Source organism: Cyanistes caeruleus, chromosome 5 (assembly GCF_971803275.1).
Source record: "Cyanistes caeruleus chromosome 5, bCyaCae1.hap1.1, whole genome shotgun sequence".
Taxonomy (NCBI): Eukaryota; Metazoa; Chordata; class Aves; order Passeriformes; family Paridae; genus Cyanistes; species Cyanistes caeruleus.
In genome coordinates this window covers 12,767,071-12,791,184 of record NC_141705.1, presented here as the reverse complement: position 1 = coordinate 12,791,184, position 24,114 = coordinate 12,767,071, and the positions used below count along the sequence as shown (strand labels likewise).

The 24,114-nt window shown below is 38.9% G+C and overlaps 1 protein-coding gene across 1 annotated transcript in view; it reads left to right on the top strand.

Moving 5' to 3' along the window:
* STK32B (serine/threonine kinase 32B) overlaps window positions 1–24,114 on the top strand; it is a 154,357-nt gene that overhangs the window by 107,505 nt on the left and 22,738 nt on the right. Inside the window, exons 6-9 of the mRNA XM_086889185.1 lie at window positions 4,222–4,311; window positions 15,357–15,460; window positions 19,869–19,985; window positions 21,106–21,231. Of these exons, the coding sequence (XP_086745311.1) occupies window positions 4,222–4,311; window positions 15,357–15,460; window positions 19,869–19,985; window positions 21,106–21,231 (437 nt within the window). The remainder of the gene's footprint in view (window positions 1–4,221; window positions 4,312–15,356; window positions 15,461–19,868; window positions 19,986–21,105; window positions 21,232–24,114) is intronic.

The window sequence follows — 24,114 nt, the reverse complement described above, 5'->3', positions numbered from 1 at the left end:
AGCCATGCCAAGTTCGGGTAGGTACAAGCTTAGGTTCTCATACATGGTACAGATGGACCCAGAGAGGCTTTTAAAAGGGTTTGACTTTCTGAGAGCAAGTCAGATTTGAATGTACTTCAAAATGTTACTGTTCTGAGATTTACAATCAGCTCTGGTGCTGCTGGGTTGATGGCATTAACTCTAGTATAGTATTTCTTCTCTCTGACATCACATTCACCTCTTTGGTTTCAGACTCTGAGAAATTCAGTGAGGCCCAAAGCCATGTACACTTTCCTCTGCTGAATGTTAACCAGCTTACCTCAGCCAACTTTCAGACTTGTTCTAACTGTCATTATAATATGCTCAAAAATTAAATCCAAACACAGATCATTTGCTGTTTACTTCAGATACTGCAATTTCAGGCCATGTTGAAAAGTGAGACAAAAAAGTCATATCTCATAAAGCTTTCCAAAGTCATATATTGCTCTGTGGGTAGTTAAAGCCTTAACTGAAAGCTGACTGAAAGAATGTAATTTTGAAACAATTTCCAATGAGATATTTTCTTTTCCCAAGTGTTGGTGTATGTGTAATCTGCAGTCTGAGATGGTTTAAAAACGTCACTCCGCAGAGACTCAAAGGAATGTGGCCATTTGCTTTTTCTTCCCTTCTCTCTACAATCATCTTATTATATATGGGGCCATTCAGCTCCAAGGATTAAGCAATGAGCTCTTTCCCTGGGCTAACTTGAATTTAGGTCTGCTGAATCTGTTGTGCACTGCTCTGCTTCACTGTTCGTAAGGGCTAAATCCAAGCGATACTGACGTTCTGCTTACTTCAGTGTTATACCAAAGTACAGTTTGGACATTTAGCTGTTTACAATCATACCCAGAAAGGGAGAACAACCACAAGGTGTGAAGATCAGATGGGAAAAAGTTCCCATGAACAGAAATTTTGCAGTGAGAAGCAGGTGGAATCCCAGCTCATTCATTGCAGCAATAGCAACCTTCTCTTTTCCTATGTGCAAGAGTTGCAGTAAAAACTTGTCTTAGAGGCTGATTAGAAAGACTCCTATAGGGAACTCTATCGGCTCTAATTGTCTCGAAATATTCACACCAAGAATGAAAAACTTAAGAAAAACCAAAGCAAACCAGAAAAACAAAAAAATCAAACCAAACCAAACCAACCAAAAAACCCAGAAAACAAAAGACAAAAAAACCCCAACCCCCCCAAAAAAAGCCAAAACAAAACCCCCCTGATTCTTAGGCTTACAAGAGTTGAAATCATCCAGTGATACACACAAATAGACAGAGCTCCACCTCAACACCCTTCCTTCACTGACCACAGGCACAGGGGGTTCACTCCTGCTCTGCCCCTGTCCTACAAAAACCCCCTCTCCATGCCTCCAGCTTCAAGCAGGTAGCTCCCCTGCCTGTAGAACACCTTCCTTTCACTCCAGCATCAATTAGCAGCCCCTCAAGCAGCAAGCAGAGGCAGCCTGCAGACAGTCTGAGGGCTGTGGAGCAGCCCAGTGATGGGAAAAAGCAAAGGGGCAGCTTTTCCAGCAGTAAGCTGGGCCCTACCTCATGTGCAGGAGCCGTCTCTCATATGGGCAGCAGGATACAGAGGAGCAATGCAGAACCTACCTTCACATTCTAGCCCTTACCTAACAGAAAGATATTTTTAACAAAAAAACCCCACAACATTTAATGTGTGCTATTTTGGTTTTGTTAAACGAAATCTAATAAAAGGGAGAGAAAACAATGTACTGCAGTAGAGGAAATTTTCATGGCAAATCATCTATTTGGGTCAGTCTGAATAGATGTGATGCAAAAATGTTTTGCATGGGCAGTCATATTGGCACTCTAATAGATCATCACTTGCAATGCTGTCATTGAAGTGGCAGAAATTTATATTTATATTTTCTGACAAAGAAAGAGAAAGTTTTAAGCTACCAAGATCCTTGCAACATTTCATTCTACAGTGTACATAGAATTGCTTTAAATTGCTGCCATTAGGTGGCTTTTTTCAGTTACCATTTTGAAGAAGCTTTTTGCCACAGTGTTTTGTGATGGCAGAAATAAACTGCAAATATGCTTCACTCCATCCACCAGGGAGTAGGAAAACCACCTTGGAATTGTTATGTCAAGCTGGGCTGTGAACACTTATTCTCGTTATGGCAGCACAACACTTCCTACCTCTTATAAAGGAATGGCTTTCATTGGCCCACGGTTTTTCTCTGCCATGTGCAGAGGGCTTCCTGGCCTGGGCATCTTCAGAAAAAAAAGCATCAATAAAATGCAAGCAGGTTTTTTGAAAAAAATTGTGGAAAAGCAGGCAAACTCTTTCATTTAAAACTTCTACTATGTCTCCCATTTGGAGAAGTAGCTTTAAGTTTAGTAGTGGGAAGTACCTTCCTCCTTTCCCTCTTCAAAATCAGCTCAGATCTGGCCAAATTAGGGTCCTCTGAGAATTTCAGTTCACACATGCAAAGCTGCACAATTAGAGGTTGGTTGATACACTTCTTGTGGACCTTGAGCAGGATCCAGGTTAGACTGTTGCAGCAGCATGATTTTGTTGAGACTGCTCTTCCTCCGTCAGGCACCAGGGAAAAATCCATCAGTCATTTGTTACACTCTTTTCATCTTTGGCAGCGAACATGATTAAAAGCCTCCCTGGTGTAGCAATTGCATCATGCCCAAGCCCTGATCCAGTCTGTGGATTGAGTGAGACTGAGACCTTGATAAAAAACCCACACACAAATTTGTCACTCAGGGGTCTAGTTCAACATGATAGATATATTAATCCTGATCTGAGTGCAGAGCTAAAATGGGGAAGTACCTACCCCTGTCCTTCATGGCATTGCCAGATGTAATCACAGAGAGGATAGTATCAGCATCACTCCACAACATTAGTCCTTGAGCAAAGATGCAAAACCTAACAGAAGACTTGTCAAATTAACACCCTACATAGTTTCAAGCTGGGTTTCTCTTCAGTTTACTTGCCTATAACAAATCAGGCTTAACAACTATTATTTCACAGTGGTGGAGCAATTGAACCTATGCTTATCATAAACTCTCCCAGGAAAAAAGTAACAGAAAGTTTGGGCTGTTCAGCCTTATAAGTGCAGATAAATCATCTGTCTGGCTGGTCAAGCAGCACATTCTCAGACTTCTGCCACTTACTGCTCATCTTGCTATCTGCTGTCAAATGAGTGATTATTTGGGATCTGCTCCTGTTACATACACCTCTTCTGCTTGTATGGATCTAATTTTATAGTTACTGTGTGATAAAAATAACATTTTTCTTCTCCCCTCCTTCTTTGCCCTGAAAAGACTCAGAAAAAGGCTGATGGTAACCTGTAGTGGATGCAATTGTAGACAGTGTCACACTGAGATGTGAGGGGTGACCGTAGTTGGAGATGAGTCAAATTTCATACACAGCTTCACATTCTGCTTCTGCATGTTACTTAAAACTCTGAGAAGACAGGGAGAATCACAGAGTAACAGAATGGTTATGGTTGGAAGGGTCCTTCAAGGTCATCTTGTTCCAGCCCTCCTGCTGTGGGCAGGAGCAGGACCCATTAGCCCAGGCTGGGGGCTCAGAGCCCCACCCAAGCTGGCCTTGAGCCCTGCCAGGGGTGGCCCATCCAAAGCTTCCCTGCGCCAGTGTCTCACCACACTCCAGGCTGGGTCTCACAAGGGCAGAGCAGGAGGAATCACCTTGCTCAGCCTGCTGGCTGTGCCTCTTTTGGCACAGTCCAGGATGGCATTCTGGGCTGCAAATGCACACTGCTGTGGCACATCCAGCTGTTCATCCACGAGAACCCCCAAACTCTTCCCTGCAGGGCTGCTCTCAATGAGTTACCTCCCAGTGCGTGCTCCCAGCTGAGATTGCTCCCATCCAGGTGCAGTACCTTACACTTGGACTTGCTAAACTTCATGAGGTTCTTGTGGGTCCACTTCTGAACTTTGTTCATGACATGAGAAGATTCAGGGGTGATCAGCAAAACCAGCTCAGGAGTGCAGACAGGTAGTGGGTGCAACCACACAAGAAGAGTATTCCATCACTGTGCTTCCAAACTGGTTTTTCTAGTTAAGAGTAACATTTAATATTAAGTTTGTATTAATGTTACATATCTTTCCAATTGTGATTATTTCCATTATCACTTAAATGTTAGAAAAAGTGAGGAATATTTGTATGATGTGCTATTTTAATTTCTGTTTTTACTTTGTGTATTTGCAGGACATGTTCATATCACTGACTTCAATGTAGCAACCATAGTGAAAGGCTCAGAAAAAGCTTCTTCTATGGCTGGCACAAAACCCTATATGGGTAAGTTTTCAAGACATTTAAAAATGCAAGAAAAGTTACACATTAAGGCTGAATAATGGTATAACAAAAGGATTTTAAGTTGTAAAAGCATAAAGTAGATGTGATAAGCTTTTTTCTACAATCTGTGTGTCAGCAGTGAAAATCTTTGATGGAGAATGTTTGGATGTTATTTTATACAGGAGCTTCATTTCTACACTCTTCTAGTCAGTTCTGTTTGGTTTCATGAATTCAAATTCCAGAGAAATTCAGCTGTGTTACTTTCTGTAAATCCCCACATCTTGAGACAAGAATATATGATATATTTGTACTACAAGAATTTATGTTATATCTGCTTAGGTGAAATGAGCAGCACAGCACAGGCATGGGATACAGAGCATTAGGAGTCAAAGGAAAGATGGGAGACAGGGAAAAGATTTTACCCTTTCACACTAATGGATCTCGTCTAAGTTCACCTCAGTTCATGTAGTTCTTCCACTCCTGAAGCCTCCTCCCCACTCATCAGATCTCCACCATATCCATCAACATCACACCATAAAACAGTACCATAAAAATTCTCTCCTTTCCTTTATGAAGGTTATCACACCATCCATCAATTTACTTTCTCTTCATGGTGCCTTACTCACCTCTCGGAAATGTAAAGATGCTGCAAAAGCCCCAGTTGCAGACTTTGCCATTCAGAAAGTGTCAGAAGAATCACCCTTGCATTTATTTGCAGCTGTAAGAAGACAGCAAAGCTTTTAAAGCTGTAAAAATCCTCTGTTTCAGATGAAAAGTGATGGGTAAGGATTCTCTGTGGCACAGTTTGGATATCAAAGCTTCCACACACCAAATATTAAGTGTGTGACTGATACAGCCAGCCATATGACATTCATTGGTGCTACTTTCCTATTTTAGTTTATGCCTTTTATTTTGTGACGAATTCTAACTTTAGTGAAATGCTACAAGGACGGACATTTCTGTTGCAGTGATTTCTGGCTGTAAGGCTGTACCAAAGGCTTTCCATGTGGCTTCTCCTGAGTTATTTAGACTATGAGGCAAACAGAAAAAACCAGAATTGGGGAGGTTGACTCTATGGTTGCTGGTAAGCTTCTTTTATCAGGAATTCAAACCATAGTTTAACCTTGGTGAAACAAGACAAAGTCACCTTCAAGCATGGTACTTGCTGAGTACCAGAACCAAGGAAAGTCAGCAGTTTCTGTAGGACATGCCTAATTCTATGCTGATTTTCACAATGATGATAGTATGACATGTGATGAAAGCTTTTTCCCCCTCCTGAAGGTTTATAAAGTCTTACTCTCATGTGGATCCTGTTATGTTTCATCAGATAAGAGGGCACTCTCTAGCCTTTCCCTTAGCAGAGGCACTTATAGGAATTCTCACTTCTTCCTACAGCAAATTTAAGGAAATAAACAGAAAAACGTTATCTCTAAAGCCTTCATTCCTCTTTTAAATCTGATTGAAATAGGCTGAGAAATTGCTGGGGAGTGATTTGTTCACATGCAGCATGACCAAATAAAAATGGTTTCCAGGAAAAAAACAGTGAATTGATATTGTGTTGTAAAAATGCCCTAGCTGTTCTGATTAAGATGCCTATCTTGTAATGCTAAGCATGGTGTGAGTCAGCTCCTGCAGCCTTTTCTTAATCCCACTTCACATTAGCCTTTTAGCCCCAAAGTCTTTGCTTAATCCCACTTCACATTAGTACCAAATATTTCAGTCTGAAATATTCCCTATTTCCCTACTTATTAAATGTTAATGCAGAATGCACTGTACCTGAACCTGAATGTTTTTCTAGAAACCCTGTCCTTCACTTCCCAGTCAATTCATTCAAACAAGTGAAATACCCCCCACACATAGGAACAAAGACAGGGACAGCAGTATATGTGAAAAGAACAAGGCCAACAGCCTGGCAAGGCAGGATACTTCCAGCTGCTTCTGCAGCTTTTCCTCTCAAAGGTAGTGACCTGAAATGCTGAAATGAGATCAGCTTCTTAGAGTTTGGGGGGGTCCTCCTAGTTTCTGTCTTGTGCTGTTCAGGTGGGACTGTGGAAGGCAATGTGTGCCTTCTGCTGATTTGGGAAACCTATGTGTCATCTGTGCCCGATTTTACCTTCGTAAATTCACTGCTCAGACCTCTTACAACACCCATGACTGAGGGTGTTGTCAAGGCTTTATTGTAGGAATAGCTCTTTGTAAACTCGTACTGTTTCAGGCTGCCATCCTACCCTGGCAAGCAAAGCAAAATGTCCTTTGAGACCAGGCTGGCTCCTGGCAAGCACAGCTGCTGGCAGCAAACCACCACCAGCAGTGGGGAGGATTCCCTCTATTCTGCACTGGAATGTGGACCAGGAAAGCCAGGGCAGGACATGGTCCCTGCATCTGCTGGTCTGTTCAGTTGTGGCTCTTTTCTCCTGCAGAAGGATATTACTTTGGCCTCTTATGAGAAAGGGAAGTGTGTGTTCACCTGACTGGAAACACCTGTGTAAGGCCTTGCTACTTTCAACATTGTTCCGTCTTTATGAGTGACAAGAAAACCCCACAAAAAAACAAAAAGAAAAGACATTTCTTAAATTGCTCCCTCGTGAACAAGGCTGCAAGAAATATCTGTGTGTCTCAAAGAATATGTTCTGTGCTGGGCACCCATCTGCAGTGATGGCCCTCTACCCTGCAATAGAGTACTCAGGTATAAACCCAAAAGTTAAACAGTAAAACACATCTAGAAAATATAACAGGTTTCAGCATTCCTCACTTTGGCAAATTTATGTGTGTTGAAATATTTTGGAATGATCAATTTCCATAGATCTGGGTATTATTTTTGAGTGTTGCAAAAGCTTTCCATTCACAGGTTATATTTTGTGGGGTTTAAAGTTTGTTTGGTTTTTTCATGTGTGTTTTTTGAGTGGTTTTGTTTCTGTTATTGCTTATTTTTGTTTTGGGAGCTTTTGGTTTTAGTGGTAGGAGGGTTTGGGGGAACTAGGTAGAGTGTTTGATGTTTTTCTCAGCAGAGACTGAAGATATTCAAATGATGAACTGTGACTTTACCTCAAATCAAACCAATAAAATACATTTTGTTACACAAATACACCTGACAAAAATCCAAAGTCAATAAAATCAGTCATAAATTATGTGAAACGTTTCAACTACCCCATTCCTATCTCACAGGCGTGTTATCTCAGGTTTTCACAGCTCCTTTCATAGGCTGCTGTCATGGTGAAGAATGACTGTATGCCTGAGATTACCAGAGGATTGTGGATTTATACTGGTCCACTGAACTAAAACGTATGTGTCATCCATATTTATCAATTAATACTGTGTAAGTGTACTATTGAACTCAGAGGAAAGCCAGTGGATGTCCTGATAGCAACCTTTCACATAGAAAAAATTATCCCATAGAGCTAAATTTGTTCCTCAGATAGTTAAAATATAGCAGGGAAAGTCTTGAATCATCTTTTCAAAAGTGGTCAAGCTTTGGTCTTTCTTGCAGTCATATTAAACAGTGCTCCGAAATTAAATAATGTTTTGCAGCTCATTGCATTTTGAATGCAGGTAAGGCAGTGTTTAGGTTTTTGAAAAGCTTACCTTTATACCACAGGAGGTTTGACTGTCTGTCTGCAGAGTTTCTGTGGTCATATCATCACCTGACCTTTGATCCCAGGAAAATCTCATGATGTCAGCATGACAAGGGAGGCTTCTGTTTGTTCTGATAAGCAAGAACTCAGAGTGCCTGTGTGAGACTTTGAGATGCTGAAATCAGTACACCCCACACCGATAGGACTTTCAGCTCGTGCCAGGAGCTGTGTGGCTGAAGAGATTAAACACTGAGCTGTGAGCAGGCATTCAGGTTTGGGTTCCACTCTGGCGCTAATGAGTAGGAACAGAAGCAGCTGAGGAGCCTCAGGAGATCAGGAAAGAAGTTATTACCTCCAGCTGCTCTTCGCTTTATACTTTCTGACCTGCTACCATCCTTTAAGATCTTCCAGAAAAACTACTAATACAATAATTCCTTTGACTATTTCAGTTAATAAATACCCCACTCTCAGTTCAAGAGGTAGTTTGGGTTTGGGCTTTTTATTTGTTAAATTTTTCGTTTGGGTTTTTATTTATTACCTGCCTGAAAGGGCCTGGTGTGTTGTGGAGCTCTGCAGGCAGATCTGAGGGGAGCAGAGGTCCAGCAGGGCCATTCTGCCCCCTGGATAATTCCTGGTTTTTGGTCAGGCCAACCCTGCCCTGCCCCAGGTTTTTGTATACATAAACTGGTGCAAAGCTATTTTCTAACCTGGTAGGAGTATGTGATGCAGGAGCATGTAGCAGTCCTGGTGTGTCAGGCACAGCCTGTCCTGAAAATCCCCAGCTAGGCAGACCCTCTAATTTCAGTACTGGGCAGAAGAGCTGCTGTCTATACACTGGAACAATCTTCCAAACACCAAATGGACATTTTTGGACAAAATCCTGTCTAAACATTGCTAGAAAAACTGGCCCTGCAGCCACTGTGAGCTTTTGTGTGAAGGAACAAAGGTGCCTGGGCACAATTTCATGTTCAATAATGGGAGACCATTATTGATTGAGCAAGATGCTCATGGCTGCTGGGCTTTCTTTCAACAGGGGTAGCAACCTGAGGTTATTTCTCTGAGGCTGATCCAGATGTTCAGGCACTAAGGACTTCTCTGTGCAAGGTCAAGAAGTGAGTTCTGTTCAGTGGTTGAGTAAAGCAGGGGGTTGTATGAGGATAGCACGCTGAATAAGGGCAGGAGAGGTTATATAGCCATATGGAAAACTAATAAGGCATTCTAAATGCCATGTCTGTTTTCAGGTAATGGTATCTAAATTATTTACTTTGATTGAATAATTGCATTAAATATGAGTATTAAAACTATTGAGGTGTATAATGTGAATAATGGTGCAAAATCAGTTACATGGCTAGAACAAGTATAAACCTCACACTAGAAAATTGCCATCCCAGCATGCCCAGGCTTTAAGCAGCATTTTGCCTTATAAAACAGAAGTTAGCAGCTGGCTAGTCTAAAGGTCTGAGTCAGAAGGCTGACCATTATAATTTAGACCTTTTTAGTACATGAGAAAGTAAACACTAGGAGGTAAACTGATAGCTTACTTAATCTACATTTATATTCAGGGAGAGGGAAGTTGTTTTCTTCCATTTTGCTCTTGAAACAGCTTCTAATCTGGATAGAAGATCACTGGTCATTATTGTAGTTTAATTTCTGTTTTCTATTAAAAAAAAGATCCATAAAAATTACTGACCTCTGAATTTACTTCTCAGGGGAAAGTGAAAAATAATATTTTCTCATCACAGTTGTGAGAAAGCAATTAACATTTCACTGAAACATCTCAGTTCAGGGTTCTTGGAATATTATTCTAAAAATCAAGTTCGTTTTTTATTCAGCTCAATCTGTCATGCCTTAAGCCTGATTCAGCAAGGTGAAGCAATAAGTGTGCTCTATGCATCATCATTCACACATTTAAAATTTGCAAACATCTAACATTTCAACAGCTTGTCCTGTGCTAGTCAAGCAAAATAGTGCTTATGCTGTGTGTATCATATATATATGTATATATCAATTTATACACACATTTTTTTCCCCAAGATCAGGGACTAATATGTGGAAGGAGAATGATACCTGGCAGTGTGATAGTATGCTGAATCTCAGTTAATGGCACTGGAATGTATTTTCTAATCTGAAATCTCGGGCACTGCAATAAGACCCATGCCAATGAAGTATGTTTTGCTGCAATGACTAAAGCAGAGTGTGTTGTATTGCAACCCCTCCAGTAAACCACAAACCTCTGATTCCCCTTAGTGACATGTAGGGTCTCTGCTGAGATGCAAAAAAACATCAGAGAGCTGTAGCTAGACAACTGGATGAGCAATGTCAGAGATTTCGTTTTTATGAAATGTTTTGGACATAGCCATCTGAACTGGATCATAAAAAAAAAAGAAAAGAAAAAGAAAAAAACACTAGGGTTTTTTTTTGTTTGTTTTTTGTTTCATTCTGTTTCTCATATTAATAACACTGTCACAGGGCATTGTGCAGGAACTGATGACCAGATGTCATTGCCAACATTTAGCTTTTCATCGACGGACAGCTCCTTAGAGTAATCCATCCTGCAAGAATGACTTGCAAGTTATTGCTTGAATAGACTGATTTGTTAGTATGTAGATGCTCCATCAAAAATAATAGCAGCCATTCTTTTTGCCTACCACACCAAGAGATAGACCTCAAATTGATCATTTTATCATGGACAGCATTTTCAAACTCACCTCTGAGCACCAAATTAAAAATAGTCGGAATTTCAGAGACCCAGGGCACTTATAGCTTATGAAGTTGTGATACCAATGAATACTCAGCAGATTTTCAGAAACCCTAATTAAAATGTTTTATTTTTTGTACAAAATGGAATTTTACAATGGGAAAAAATAGTGAAAATTTGGTTTAGCATTATTTGCATTTACATGGATATTCTCTTTTATTTCAAACTCATGAATTATATTGCTAGATACTAATATCTTTCCACAATTAAAGGTAGATAATTACCAACCAGGTACATAAAATTTCCTTTTTTATATCTTTATTTTTGTTACAGTTCTTTAGGAAAATATGTATACAAGATGAGGTGCATCATCTACAAAATTCACATTGCAGATCATATGACTGATATGAAAATTCCAGTGGATAGTTATATACATGAATGGATTTATCCAAAACTACTCCCTTTTGCACAAATCTACAGAACAAGAGTAAGGATATCCCAGTATGCTATTGCTTCTGAGATGGATGCAGACCCACTAGATTTGCTTTCACATTCAATTTGTTCGTATGTTGTCCTCTAGTATGGTTTTATTTTAGAGAGAAATAACCATTTATTTACTTTCTACAGTCTGTAGTAGTATGGCATTATTAAAAAGATACAGTGCAAAAGCATAAAAAGATAAATTTCTGAAGAGGATTTCTTTTAATTTATTGGAAAAAAGTATTGACTGGGTATTTGTATTGGGGACAACCAAGAAATGCACTGAAGCACACAATACAGTACAAATGTGGATTAATTTGTGTAACTTTTCAAGAAAGCAGAGCAGGTAAACAGTAAAATAATGAAGGTGTATTATTAAGAGAAAAATATAGATGCAGAAAAGAAACAATAGAAGGACTTTTACTTGGCTAGTTGCCAAAGTTAGTATGTGCGATTACTCATTTTTATATAAGGCAAAGAGACATTCCTAATTTTATTTGCTCTGTTAAAATTAGTACAGATGCCCATGCCCTATCTTGAAATGCCATTGGTATTTAAAGGGTATTTCTTTGTAGTTTTCAAAAAGTTGCATGAAAGGTGTCAGATCACACTTTGTGAAACATGAAAAGCAATAACCCAAACAAAAAGGCTGCAGTCTTCTGAGTTCCACACTTTTAGAAGTTCCCATTACTTTGGGTGATAGGTTTTCCAGGCATCAGAGCAGAGGTGAAGCGTCCATGCAGTTCATGATGACTGCCAAGAGGAAGAAGCTGTAAGGATCCCATGGAGGGTTTTGGCCTCAGTGCTCCCATTCAGATGTGCTGTGAGGAGCTGGCTGCTTGAGCTTCGCCAGGATCACAGGATTGTGGGATGACTCGTGATAGCAGGGCCCCCAGGAGCTCTGCTCCAACTCTGCTCAAAGCAGGGAGAGCAGTGAGGCTACACCAGGTTCCTGCTCTTGAGTCATTCTTCAGGCAGCTCTAGGAATATGCAGTTCTTCGTCATATCAAAGAAATTAGGTCAGGGGAGCTGTGAGGACCTGTGGGATCTACCAATTGCAACATTTCTCTGCTTTTCTTTGATTTCACTCTTGCTGCTAGACTTGATTTATCTTCACTATTTAAAAGTTGAGCTTCTGCCATGCAGACATCTACTGCCTTTCCCCTAAGTGCATGCGATTGTAACTACAGCTCTTAGCCAAAACAAAGTGCAGGATCAAACCCAATATTAAACCATTTATTTTCCTGAAAAGCCTTTGTTCAGTGGAAACTGCTGAAGGAAAAATATATGAACCTTTCTCTTGCAGGTACTCTCACTCTTGTTCACACAAACTCTTAAAGGCAGAATACTTCTGCCCATGTAGATGCATGGGGGTGAAAGGTGAAGTATTCTTCTTGTCCTAAATCTGTTATGGCAAGAGAGGATATGTTCACAATGGGCACACACAGCAGAGCTGTTGCCTTTGATCCAAGCTGGCAAGCTCAAATCTGGTCATCCTTTGGAAGAATCTGCCCAGAGTGGGCTGCAGGATGGCTGTCCAAGCTGACCCTGCGATTAAGTTCAGATTTTAAAAGATTACAGATAGTCTATTTAGGCAACAATATTAAAGAAAATCAATGCACAATTTCATCTTTCAGAGTTTTTATTTGCTTTTTTCCTAACCAATTTGCACTCTGAATTGGTTCTCCAGGCACAGTTATTTCTCACAGCAAAACTTAATATTATGTCCTGTATTTCATAGCTCTAGTTCTTCAGAGTTTGGCTAATTCTATGACTTGGAGGGTCTGTTGTCATTCTGTAAAATCATGCTGTTTCTGAATGAGCAGGCAAACTCCAGAAGTCTGCACACAGCCTGGAGCCCTTCGTTTGCACCAAATGTCTCAGTTCAAAAAGAATTTTAGACACATTAAGCACAAGCTTGGTGTGAAATGGGTGTTTAACTGTCTTGTCAAACTAGAGAAAGGTCTTCTGGCTTCAACATGGATGAGATTTCACCCTGAGAAAAAACCTGTATAGGATACTGCAAATCATACTGCACCCTCTGCCAGTCCCCCCTCATGGGAAGTGAGTGTTTACAACCGCTTCAGAGGAGCTGATGGGGAGCAGAGAGGCATTCCAGCTGGACTGAAAATAATGCTGTTAGTGTGGGCAAAAAGGGGCTACCTGCTTTAAAAACTGGGACCTTAACTGCTCATATTCTGACCTAAGAATGCCATCAGCATAAGGTGAGAAAACAGCTTCAAAACTCCAGGGCAAAAGAAAACATTTTCTGCTGATCTGCCTAATATAGGATGAGTTGACCTATAAGATAAAATAAAATAAAATTTAACTCAATAGCTCAGTCACTAAATTAGCAAAACACCTGCACCATTCTGGCAATATCACAGGTTACATCAATAAAGCGCTTTTACCTCTATCTCACAGAAATCAGATAGTGACCTGTCTCATTATTAAAATGTTAAATCTATAAAAGAAATAGCAAAACCAGTATTACACTTGCATAGTTCAGTAAAAATGCCAAAAGGGTATTTTCTGTAATGAGATATTGTACATCATCTAGGCATGTTGGGCAAAAACCATAACAAACGGGGCTAAATCAAGCAAACCTTCACTGCAAGGTTCCTATGGTGATATTCAAAATACAAGTTTGTTGCCTGATGTGCAATTTAAGTGCATCGATCCACTGAAGTAATAAAAAGAATCCTGCTTATGCTCTCACCATCCATCTTTCTGATAGACTGCACCCCTTTAGGATGTGCCTACACACCAGCAGCATGCAAATAAGAGTTGAAATATACACAAAGACAGAGCATGCCAAGGGAAGCTATGTCATCTGGAGGTGAGACAAAGTTAAGTCAGTGTAATGACTCTTTATGGCACTGTTGATTTATATCATACTGGATCACAATATAAGTTTTCCTCTGCCAGAGATCCGCTGGTCATCTCTTCTCTGAACACACGCATTCCAGAAAAAATGTTTGTTTAGGTGCCTGCAGGTCTCATAAAACATGTTTAGACATGATCCTGCTGGTCAAAGAGTATAAGACTACTTTCATACATTCACAGCTTTTTATTCTACAGATTAGAGGTTTGTCATAACTAATGAATGGATGCTGAAATCTTCTATTGTGTTTGGTTCTCAAAGACTTTCTGATGTCAGGTCTGGTCTGGTCTAAATCATTAGGTTGCCATCCATAAGGCAAGGACTGTAAAAACTCTTCTAAAAGGAATGCCTTTCCATTTATTAAAGGTGCTTCTCTAGATGCCATAAGTAGTGGAATCCCAAACTGAAGTGTGACCAGACTGCATCATTCACTGCAGTGTGCACATCACAAAGTGAGGCCATGGAAACAAGGGGGCAATGTGGTACATTAGACTCGGTATCATGGCCAGAAGAGTCTCACATGGTAGTTGTAATCTGGCATGATGGCTGAGGACAGTGTTGTTTAGATGATCTCCAGTGAAAGTGTTGTTTTCACAAAGCGTACTGAGATTCTGCTGTTAAATCATTAGAAAAGCATGACCAAGTTTTCACTTAATTTAATTTAATTTAATTTCATTTCATTTCATTCATTTTATTTAATTTCATTTCAATTCCATTTCATATCCACTCTTATTTACATCTGGTTTTCTGAAGAAATTAAAGTAGCATTATTTAGTACTGTTTTTTATATGAAATTAGACAAAGTGAATCCTTGTTTTGAAAATTTGTTTTCTTTTCCTCCACAGAAGATACTTTTATGGAAGTCATTACTTCATTGACAGAGTGTTTTCTTCCAGTCATGACAGCTTCTCACATCATAAAATCAGTGTCAGGTTATTTCTATTTAGTAGCATTTTCCTATGTTGAATACCTTTAAAGCCTTTCTGATTAGTTCTATCCAAATGTAGAATAAGGATGAGATTTACCACATCCAACACCTTTATCAGTCAAGAAGAATCACCTCACCTGGCAGATAGTTTTCCCATAAAATGTTTACACTGCCCCAAATGTTCTAAGTCACACTTCAGACCAAGAATTACCCTCCTATTACTTATTTTTATTCATATAGCATAAAACTTAAATGAAACAGGTAAGAATTAATATATGAAATTACTGTTTTTTGAAATACCCTGACTGGCAAAAGTTGCTTGTTGTCAGTAAAACAAAGCACTGAAAGTACACCCTGAAAATGCTGTGCTTCCAAATCTATTTAATTCCAGTTTGTTGAGTCTTCATTAATTTTTCAGCTGTGAAATAATACCCAGAGTCTAACCTTAACAAAATGCTTTTTGTTCAATTTGATTTATTATTTTAGCTCCAGAAGTGTTCCAGGCTTTTATGGATGGAGGTCCAGGATACTCGTACCCAGTAGACTGGTGGTCATTAGGAATTACAGCATATGAATTACTGAGGGGTTGGGTAAGAATGAAGTTTGTTGTTATCTAACAAAAATATCAAGTTTGCAGTATCCCTGAGTGCACTCTTCAGGATGAAATTTGAGTGTACAAGGCCCAGGTCAGGAATGTTATCCTGATTCTTTCCTAGGTGAAAACACTCTTGGGAGAGTTTCACCCCATACTCAAATATATTAGGAAAATTTGCCCCAATTTGGCTAAGTAAAGGCCCAATGCTTAATGGCTTCTTTATAATGCTTATATATATATATATATATATATACATAATATTTTTGATTCTCTTGGCTAATATCATAAGAGATCTAATGTAATCCTAAAATGCTTGGCCCAGCTATAGAAAATTATTATTTGCCAGTGCATTTGTTTCTTATCTAATCAATTATGTGAATAAGCTTAATGAAAAATCTTCCTGAGCATGGTCTAATATCACAGAAGATAATGGAAAATTCTTTTGGTTCAAAGGATTTCAGTCAGTTGCTTTAATATTTACTATTCCCCATGGAAAACAGTAATTTAGATAATATTTCATGGTGATGACGTAGCTAAAGCAGCTGTTCAGGGTTTTTAAATTATTTTTCATTCTTGTTTTGGAAAGGGGATTTTATTGCATTGCAGTATGCTTTTTTATGTTATGACACTAATACAGTTCTGCTACCTCATCTTGCCAGGCAATCCAACTCACAAGATCTCACAATTTCATGTAGGATGATAGCTAAAGGAAAATAAAAATAAAGAATAATTATTATTCCTACTTTTAAATGGAAAATATAATTTCAGAGTGTCTGCATATTACTAATTCAGAAGCTACATTTTTCAAAGGCCTAAAATTTGGCCAATCTCTTTTGTATTTCCATAGAAATAACAAAAGGCATGCTCCCGAGACAAAAATGTCTCCCATGCAAAGACTCTCCTACGCAGAGTTTCGTCTCTCAAAGTAGAGGTGTATTAAACACCTTTCTTAACAAAAGCAGCAAACTAACAATTATTATCATTTTTTCTCTACCATAATTCTCAAACCTTAGGGAGTTTTTAGACTGACATTCTTTCTGAGAAGTTAGTCTGGCAGTGATAAGCATAATACATCCTCAGTCCTTGCCACAGATGGTAGTTCTGCTGCACATACAGTAAATTAAGAGAATATCCTGATGGTTTTATATCAACACTTTCATCAGTGGGTGTCTCCAAGAAAGGAGAGCAATGAATGTTTGTTAATGAAAGCTGAACTCCCAAGACTAATCACAAGAGATCACTTTGATGTGACAAATTCACTTTAGTAAATGAAAAATTATATAGAATTATGTCAAGAATTTTGCCAAGATCCATACAATCTTTCCTAAATAAGTCAGTCTGGCTACAAACAAAGCAAAGTTGAGACTGAATCAATTTTTTGTTAGATTTTTTTTAAAATAAAAGCATTGCCATATGAACCTGCTCAAGTGACCCAAGCCAGCTGCTTTGTTTTCTCCAGAAGAGCAGCTCTTGGTTACTGAGGAAGCCAGAGGATGGCTTGGCAGCCCACACCATTGTATGGACAGGAAAAGGTGTGTATTTTAAAATTTTTTAGACCAGACAAGGCCTAAGCTGACACAAGAGAAGTAGCAGTGGGTTGAGGAAATGTGCTTAACCCGAGGCACAACGCTGTCTCAACCCCTGTGAGCTCTGGAGCCCCGTGTGCAGCAGCAGCAGGTGGCCACGAAGGCACAGCTTGCACACAAGGCTGGAGCTAAACCTGCAGCACACAGCCCCTGCTCCTGCAGGCTCCCACAGCTCTCTGTCCAGCAGCAAGGAAACAGCTCCACTGCCACCAAGAACACGGCTGGGTGCTCAGAGAAACCCACGCTGCCAGCAGCAGCAGCCCTGGGCACAGAGGAGGCTGTGGCATGGGGCACAGGACACAGGGCTGTCTGCAGCTGGAGCCTGGTGCCTGCAGGAGGCAGGAAAGGAGGGAGCATTAGAAATAAGGAACATCACAAATTTGATTTTCCACCTCAGAGCTGTGCATAGCGTATGATGCTGACAGCCTGAATTCAAGAGGTGATAAGTAAAAGAAAAATGAGTAAAAATGAGTTGTTTTTCATTGAGCTGAATTATTGTTTGCCTCCACTGCTCAGGGTGCTCGAGGCATTCCAGCCATTCTCATTTCTGGCTTCCTGCTGCTGGGCAGCCAAAAACATGTTCTGCTTGAAATGAGCCTGCAGATACAGGAGCGTGTTGTGTCCAGTACTGAGCTTTCTGCTCCATTTTTTGGTTACACATAGTACAGCTAACATTTCTCAATAAGTTGTAGGTACATTTTTCTCCTTATCCAGCTACTGATAAAAAAGCTAGCAAGAAAAAAGCAAATTCATACAGCCTTTCATCAAACATTGATATTTTCACAAGGTCCATGAAATTTAACAGTAATTTAAATGTATGATGCAAACCGTGCCATGTGTCAGACTCTTCCTGAGCTATAGACAGCTCCTAAAATATGCTGCAATAAATGTCTTTGCTATGAATTCAATAGAGACAACAATGTGAAGGAATGAGTAGTAGGTAGGATTCCCAGATTCTGACTTTCACTGCAATGTGAATAAACAACAGACTTTGATAAAAAAAGCCTGAAAAAAAGCAAACCAGATTTTTTTTTCTTTTTTCCACAAAATAGAACTGAAGGGATAGGACCTTTGAGTGGATTAAATAGATGAAAAACAGGGGAGATAGAGGTATGAAGGGCCTCAGGAGACCAAGTTTATAATGGCTATTTATAGTTTGAATTAATTAATAAATACATGTAAAATCTCTGGAAATCTCAAAAAATTAGGACTTTAGAATGCTAATAATCTTGAAAATAAGGTAAAGTTTAGGGATTTTCCTGTCAGGAAAAATACATGGGCAGAAACATCCTTAACAAAAAACTTTTAATGATTCCTTATAGTTGCTAATTTTAGAGTTAATTGCCATTTTCAAGAATTGGGGCACATTCTTTCTCAATGATCTTATTGATCACATTGTTATATCAAGCTAAGTAACAGTAGGTTGCTTCTGGGTGACAGAAATCATGTAAAAGTTTCATTTTTAATAACTGTTTTATGGCAACATTACCACATGTAGAGAAAAGCATATGACAGACTATTTCTAATGACAATTTTGAACCCAATTCAAGAAAATTATGCATTTAAATCAGACATTTAGGTCCTGTTGAATTCATATGGACATGATACAGCTAAATTACAGTGGGCTAACTGAATGTGACTCAAAGCAAAAAGATTGAGACCTTCCTTGGATTTATTTTTAGAGCACTCCAGTGCCCTGGAATGCACTTGGTTTCATATGAAAGTTAAATAAGTGCATGAATCTTCCCAGAATAAGAATATGTCCTGGGTCTTTACGAAGTGTGACTCCGATTCCTTAACAGATTAGATAACTAACACCTAGAAATAGTTTTAAATTATAATCTTCTACAATACTAGCAAAAGTCAAGGGCTGAATCAGTTCTTAGTCAAGGTAATGAGCATCTGCCCTTTGCTGTTCAGGATATTGGATTGATAGGAAGCTCTATGTTGTTTATGAATTATGATGCATTAATTTTCATACTGCTGCTAGGGTGGCTTTTAGCTGCACATCTCATATTACATATTTATCACCTGCTGGGTACAACTTAATTCACGAGCAATCCACTCTCTGTCCTTGTTTACAAAAATACATTAAATATAATTGTAACAACTTGCTTCAAACATACAAGTATATGCACAGAAAATAACAGGAGTATAAATTTATATGTAGTATTTTATTTCCAAATTCTGCATGTAATAACATATAAATCAGAGAAAACTTCATGAACAAAGCACTCCAAAGACCAGAGCTTTTCTTCATCTACAGAAAAATTTAGGCACTGCAAACACATGACAGCAGATCCATGTAGTGTGTTCATTTTGAATTTTTAAAAAAGTCAAAGATAAGGATTGGGATTTGGGTCTTTTTTTTTTACTGTGATTCTGACACAGACTTTTGTGAGCATTTTTTAGTTTCTTTATCTCAGTAACATTAGGATGACAAAGCTCCTTTCGGCCGACTCTTTTCAATTTTGTTGGTTTAGGTCGCAAGAACTGATCACTAGTATTACAAGCAAAAAAGTAGTAAACAATCCACATTTCACATAGAATGCCCCAGGAACAAAATTATTTATTAATCTCACTTGAATTGATACTTCCTTTCATAAGAGAAAAGTTTTCAGAGAAAATGCATTTATGAGTAATTACATTCATTACATCCAAAGAAAAGCACACACACAAAGGATTAGTCTCAAAATCATTATGTTTTCGTGGTTTTGATATTTTTAAGATAAACAATACTGAGCTCAGGAAAATATGAATAGTCTGCACTCAGTTATCCATTCTTGCTGACTTCATATTGATTTAACTTTATCCCAGAGGCCCTATGAAATTCACTCAGCCACCCCCATTGATGAGATACTCAACATGTTCAAGATTGAAAGAGTTCACTACTCATCCACATGGTGCAAGGGCATGATAGCACTACTGAAAAAGGTAAGGAAGCACAAACACCTTCTGTCCTCTGTTCTCTCCTCTTCCAGAAGCCCCTCCAACACTGGAAAAGGCATCAGACAAACACACACGTTAGGTAGTCAATATTTCAAGGATAAGAGAACGGAGCTTATTTCTAGGATGTTCTGAATGTTAGTGGGTTGGTATTTTCTCTTCAGAAGATGCAGTATTCTTAGACTCAGGCTTTTCCTGGCTTCAAAGAAGTAAAAATTTAATATGTCTTTTATTTTAAAGCTGCTTCATTAGTGATAGTAAATGTTTGGGGATCAGTAATTCCTTATCTCTGCCCTGACCCCATTTCCCCCCCAGTTCTGGATATGCAAGTGGGACAGGGAGGGAAGGAGCACTCTGCCCTCTGAATTTCTGCTGCAGTTTCCAGACAGGGAGATTAGAAATTAAAATGGCTGTATTTCTTCCTGTCCCATGTTACTATAGTTGCAACAACAAAAGTCGAGGCACTTTGCTGGAAACATCGCTAGGCTACAAGGAAGGGTTCTTTCTGAGTGCATCCAACCCTAAAAATTGTTCTTCCTAAAATCTCAGTTTTTTGTTTGCTTTAATTGTCTGGCCAAACTGCAAAAATAATCTGCCTCATTTAGGTATTTAAGATCATCAATATTGATACTTAAACAGGAAATATTTGTGATTGTCTGAATAGAGTAATAAAAAATATATGTCTTTCGCAGCAATTAGCAATCTAGTTTTGAATAGCTAGAGCAGTGAGGTGGATAATTTTAACTGCTGCCAGGATGGTCAGTGTAACTTCCAAAATATTAAAGAGAAAATACAAATTATTGGGTGGCATTGATCTGTGGTGCTTCGTTTCTTGTGGGCTCTTGTGTATTTGTAAGCAGGCTTTTGTTGCTAATACATTTATACACTTCATGCCTGCAACAGCCATCTGGTGGCAATTAAACTGTACTCATATCCTATGAGTTATTACTTTTAATTTTTTTTTTAGATGGGACTTCTAACATCTGTTAGAAGATTCCCTAGCTCTTTTCTTCCTTATAAATATGTATCATACAATTTCTGTATGTGATGTATTTACTCTTCTGTATGGCATCCAGTCCCTCAGAAAATGCCTTGTGCTTGATCACAGCTCCTCACTAAGGACCCAGAGTGCCGCCTTTCAAGCCTTGCAGACATCCAAAACTCTCCATACCTAGCTGATGTCAACTGGGATGCTGTTCTAGAGAAAGCTGTGACCCCAGGCTTTGTTCCTAACGTAAGTCAATATTCCAGGTGAATAGTGTTTGTAAACTACAACTTTAATTATCACTGCCGTTTTACTTGTTTATGCTTGTATTTATTGCTCTTCAGTGATTTACTTGGGATTCTACTTTCATTTACTCAGTCACAGCTAAGGGAAAATTCGTCCCATTTCAATAGATCACAACAAAAACTAATTAACCTTGGCTCACTTTTCATTTCTTTTCAAATAAAAGAAAACTTTTTCCAGACTTTGCATTTCAGCTGTTAGAGCAAATGATTGCCAGAGTTAATTCTGAGACAAAGAATACCAAGAAGACTGTTGTGGCTGTGAAAGTTAGACATTTGAATAACATTTGGAAAACTATTTAACATCCTAGTATGCTGTTACTTTTTCACTTAAAACATAGTGTTCCAAAAGGCTGACCTATTTCCTTTGTGACAGTTTCTCACAATAAAACATTCCTATTCTGTGAGGGAATCTGGTGGTTTCTTTTTTACTGTGGTCCCATTTTGTTGGTATTTTCTGTATAGTTCCTTTTTGATAATTTTCAAGTTAAAATATATTTGGGTGCCATGAATAAAAAACAATGACTGTGGTGTTAATATGCTGCTTCACTTTCTTCAGTCATATTGCACTGTAATTATTGTCCAAACAACATATTTGTAACATACCAAAGTTTTTTTTTAATGCAACTGTAAATAAAGGTGAGGAAGGTGGAATAGGTAGAACCTGACTTCATCCAGGTGCACATTAGAGTTCATGATAAACATGATGGGGACAGAATCCAACCCTTCAGACGCTAAAGGTGAGAGAGAGCATTGCCTAATGGGGCAAAGGTAGCCAGGTGTGCTGTCAAGACACTGCCCTCCATACTTGCTGGGCTTCTTGGCACCTGACCAGAGCCTCTCTGGAAGTAACATCCTGCAGGAGAAGAAAGCTGTGGGTGGGTAAGTAGCATCTCCCTCAGGGAACTGGGAGAAAGACCAGGAACACAGCAGGTAACAAGCACAATAGGAGAAGGGAAAGGCAGGCAGGTCCCTCTCACAGGCTCTCCAGAGCAATGCTCACCTGTGGGGAAAGTCCTTCCTTCCACTTCTTTGCTCAATCCTCGTGCAAGAGACACAGAGAGGTGAATGTCATATCTACCAGGCCATGACTCTTTCACCTGATGTCTATGCAGCTGGAATAATTGTGGTTCCATGCCAGGGTCCCCCCTACACTCAGGTTGCTGTCCCAAGCAAAGCAATGCAGAACAAAGCCCTTCTTGACCTGTTGGACTCCATTCTCCTGGTGTGTGGACCTACAAGATGAGACTGGCTCTCCTTTTTTCCTGTTTTGAAGTTAGAGCTGCTCTTTAGAATATCAGAGGGGTGGACTTGCTTTTCAGGCAAAACTCAACCAATTATTTACACTTCTTACTCCCAGCTAAAATTTAATCCCCAGTTATCAGCACGTGGAAAACTTCACAAGAGAGTACTTTATAAGGGACATCCAGCTCCCCACACCCAAAGATAAAATATGTGTGGGGTTCCAAGAGTCTCAGACTCTGCAAAGACAGATTTTCTTTCCACATTTGAATTCACTTTGTTTGTGTTTTGGCAGGCATCTATAAAACTGAAGGGGAAATCTGTAATATGTGAAGCAAAGTAATATTCTACATTTAAAAGGAAATAGGAGTAAAATGTTTCATTTATCTATCCAGATTAATCTGAAAGTCCCATTACAAGCTCTACCAGACTCTTCTGTGTATAGTCTGATATTGCAGGGCTTGTTCCACCTGGTCGATCGAGTGTGTCAGGAAAAACACTGAGGTGAGAATCAAAGTGTCTTTTCTAGCCCAACTTTTCTTTTTATGGAAACTTTGCTGTTTCATGAGACCAAGTTTGGTCACACATTTTCCAGGAACATTCTCTTTGTAGCACCAGCAAAATGCTCACTGATAAATCGGGGCCACACAACAAAATATTTCTTGTTTTTCAGCCTTTGGTGAGAAGGTGAACTGGGGCCCTGTGACCTGCAGAGTGTTTTGAAAACAGAGAGTTTTATAAATTTAGACAGCTTGCCATGACTGTCAGGAGCTTGTCAGCCTTCTACAGCTAGGAGAGCACATGGGGACCCATGGGAGCAATGTCCCATAGCTTAATGTCTCCCTTATAGTTTCCATAAACATAGTTCTTATTTAAGTGGCACATGTGTTTCTTTATGGCTTAGTTAGTTTCTTCATTTTCAGCTTGGAGTCATAAATTGTTGTTAGTTTTTTTTAAAATATAATTTGTTTTATTTTTAAAGCTTCAGAATTAAAGTGATATATTTTTTAACTACTCAATCAAATCTAAAAACTATGAATGCTCAGGGAAGGAACTGATATTGATGAAACCCAAGGAATTACTTATTTATTAATAAATATAAATAAGCTGTAAACTGGCAGTAATAAAACCCAAATATGTTCTACTAAAGCTGACTGGATAATATGCAGGAAAAAGCATCAGATATCTAAATATTAAGCTCTGACTATACAAAATTTGCTAGGAATAAAAATGATAGAGAGATCTCTAAACCAAATGTTTCATTGTAGGACATCACAAATTATACAAGTAGCTTCTGATGTGATTTTAATGTTTAGTGTCTTTGGTAACTAAAAATATCTGTCATTTATATGTGACTTATTTTAGTTTAGTACTTCCACCTTGACAGTGACAAGGGTATGATTGAACTGTCAGAAGTCCCAGAGGAAAACAGGTTGCTTTTAACATCTTCTGCTACACAATTCAAATTGTTTTTGTGAAGGACCTCCTGGTATAACAAAGAATCTTAAAATATGCTTCAAGCATCACAAATTAACATAACATTTTTTTGTGGAGAATCCAAAATATTTAAGTAATGTGTGTAATGGGT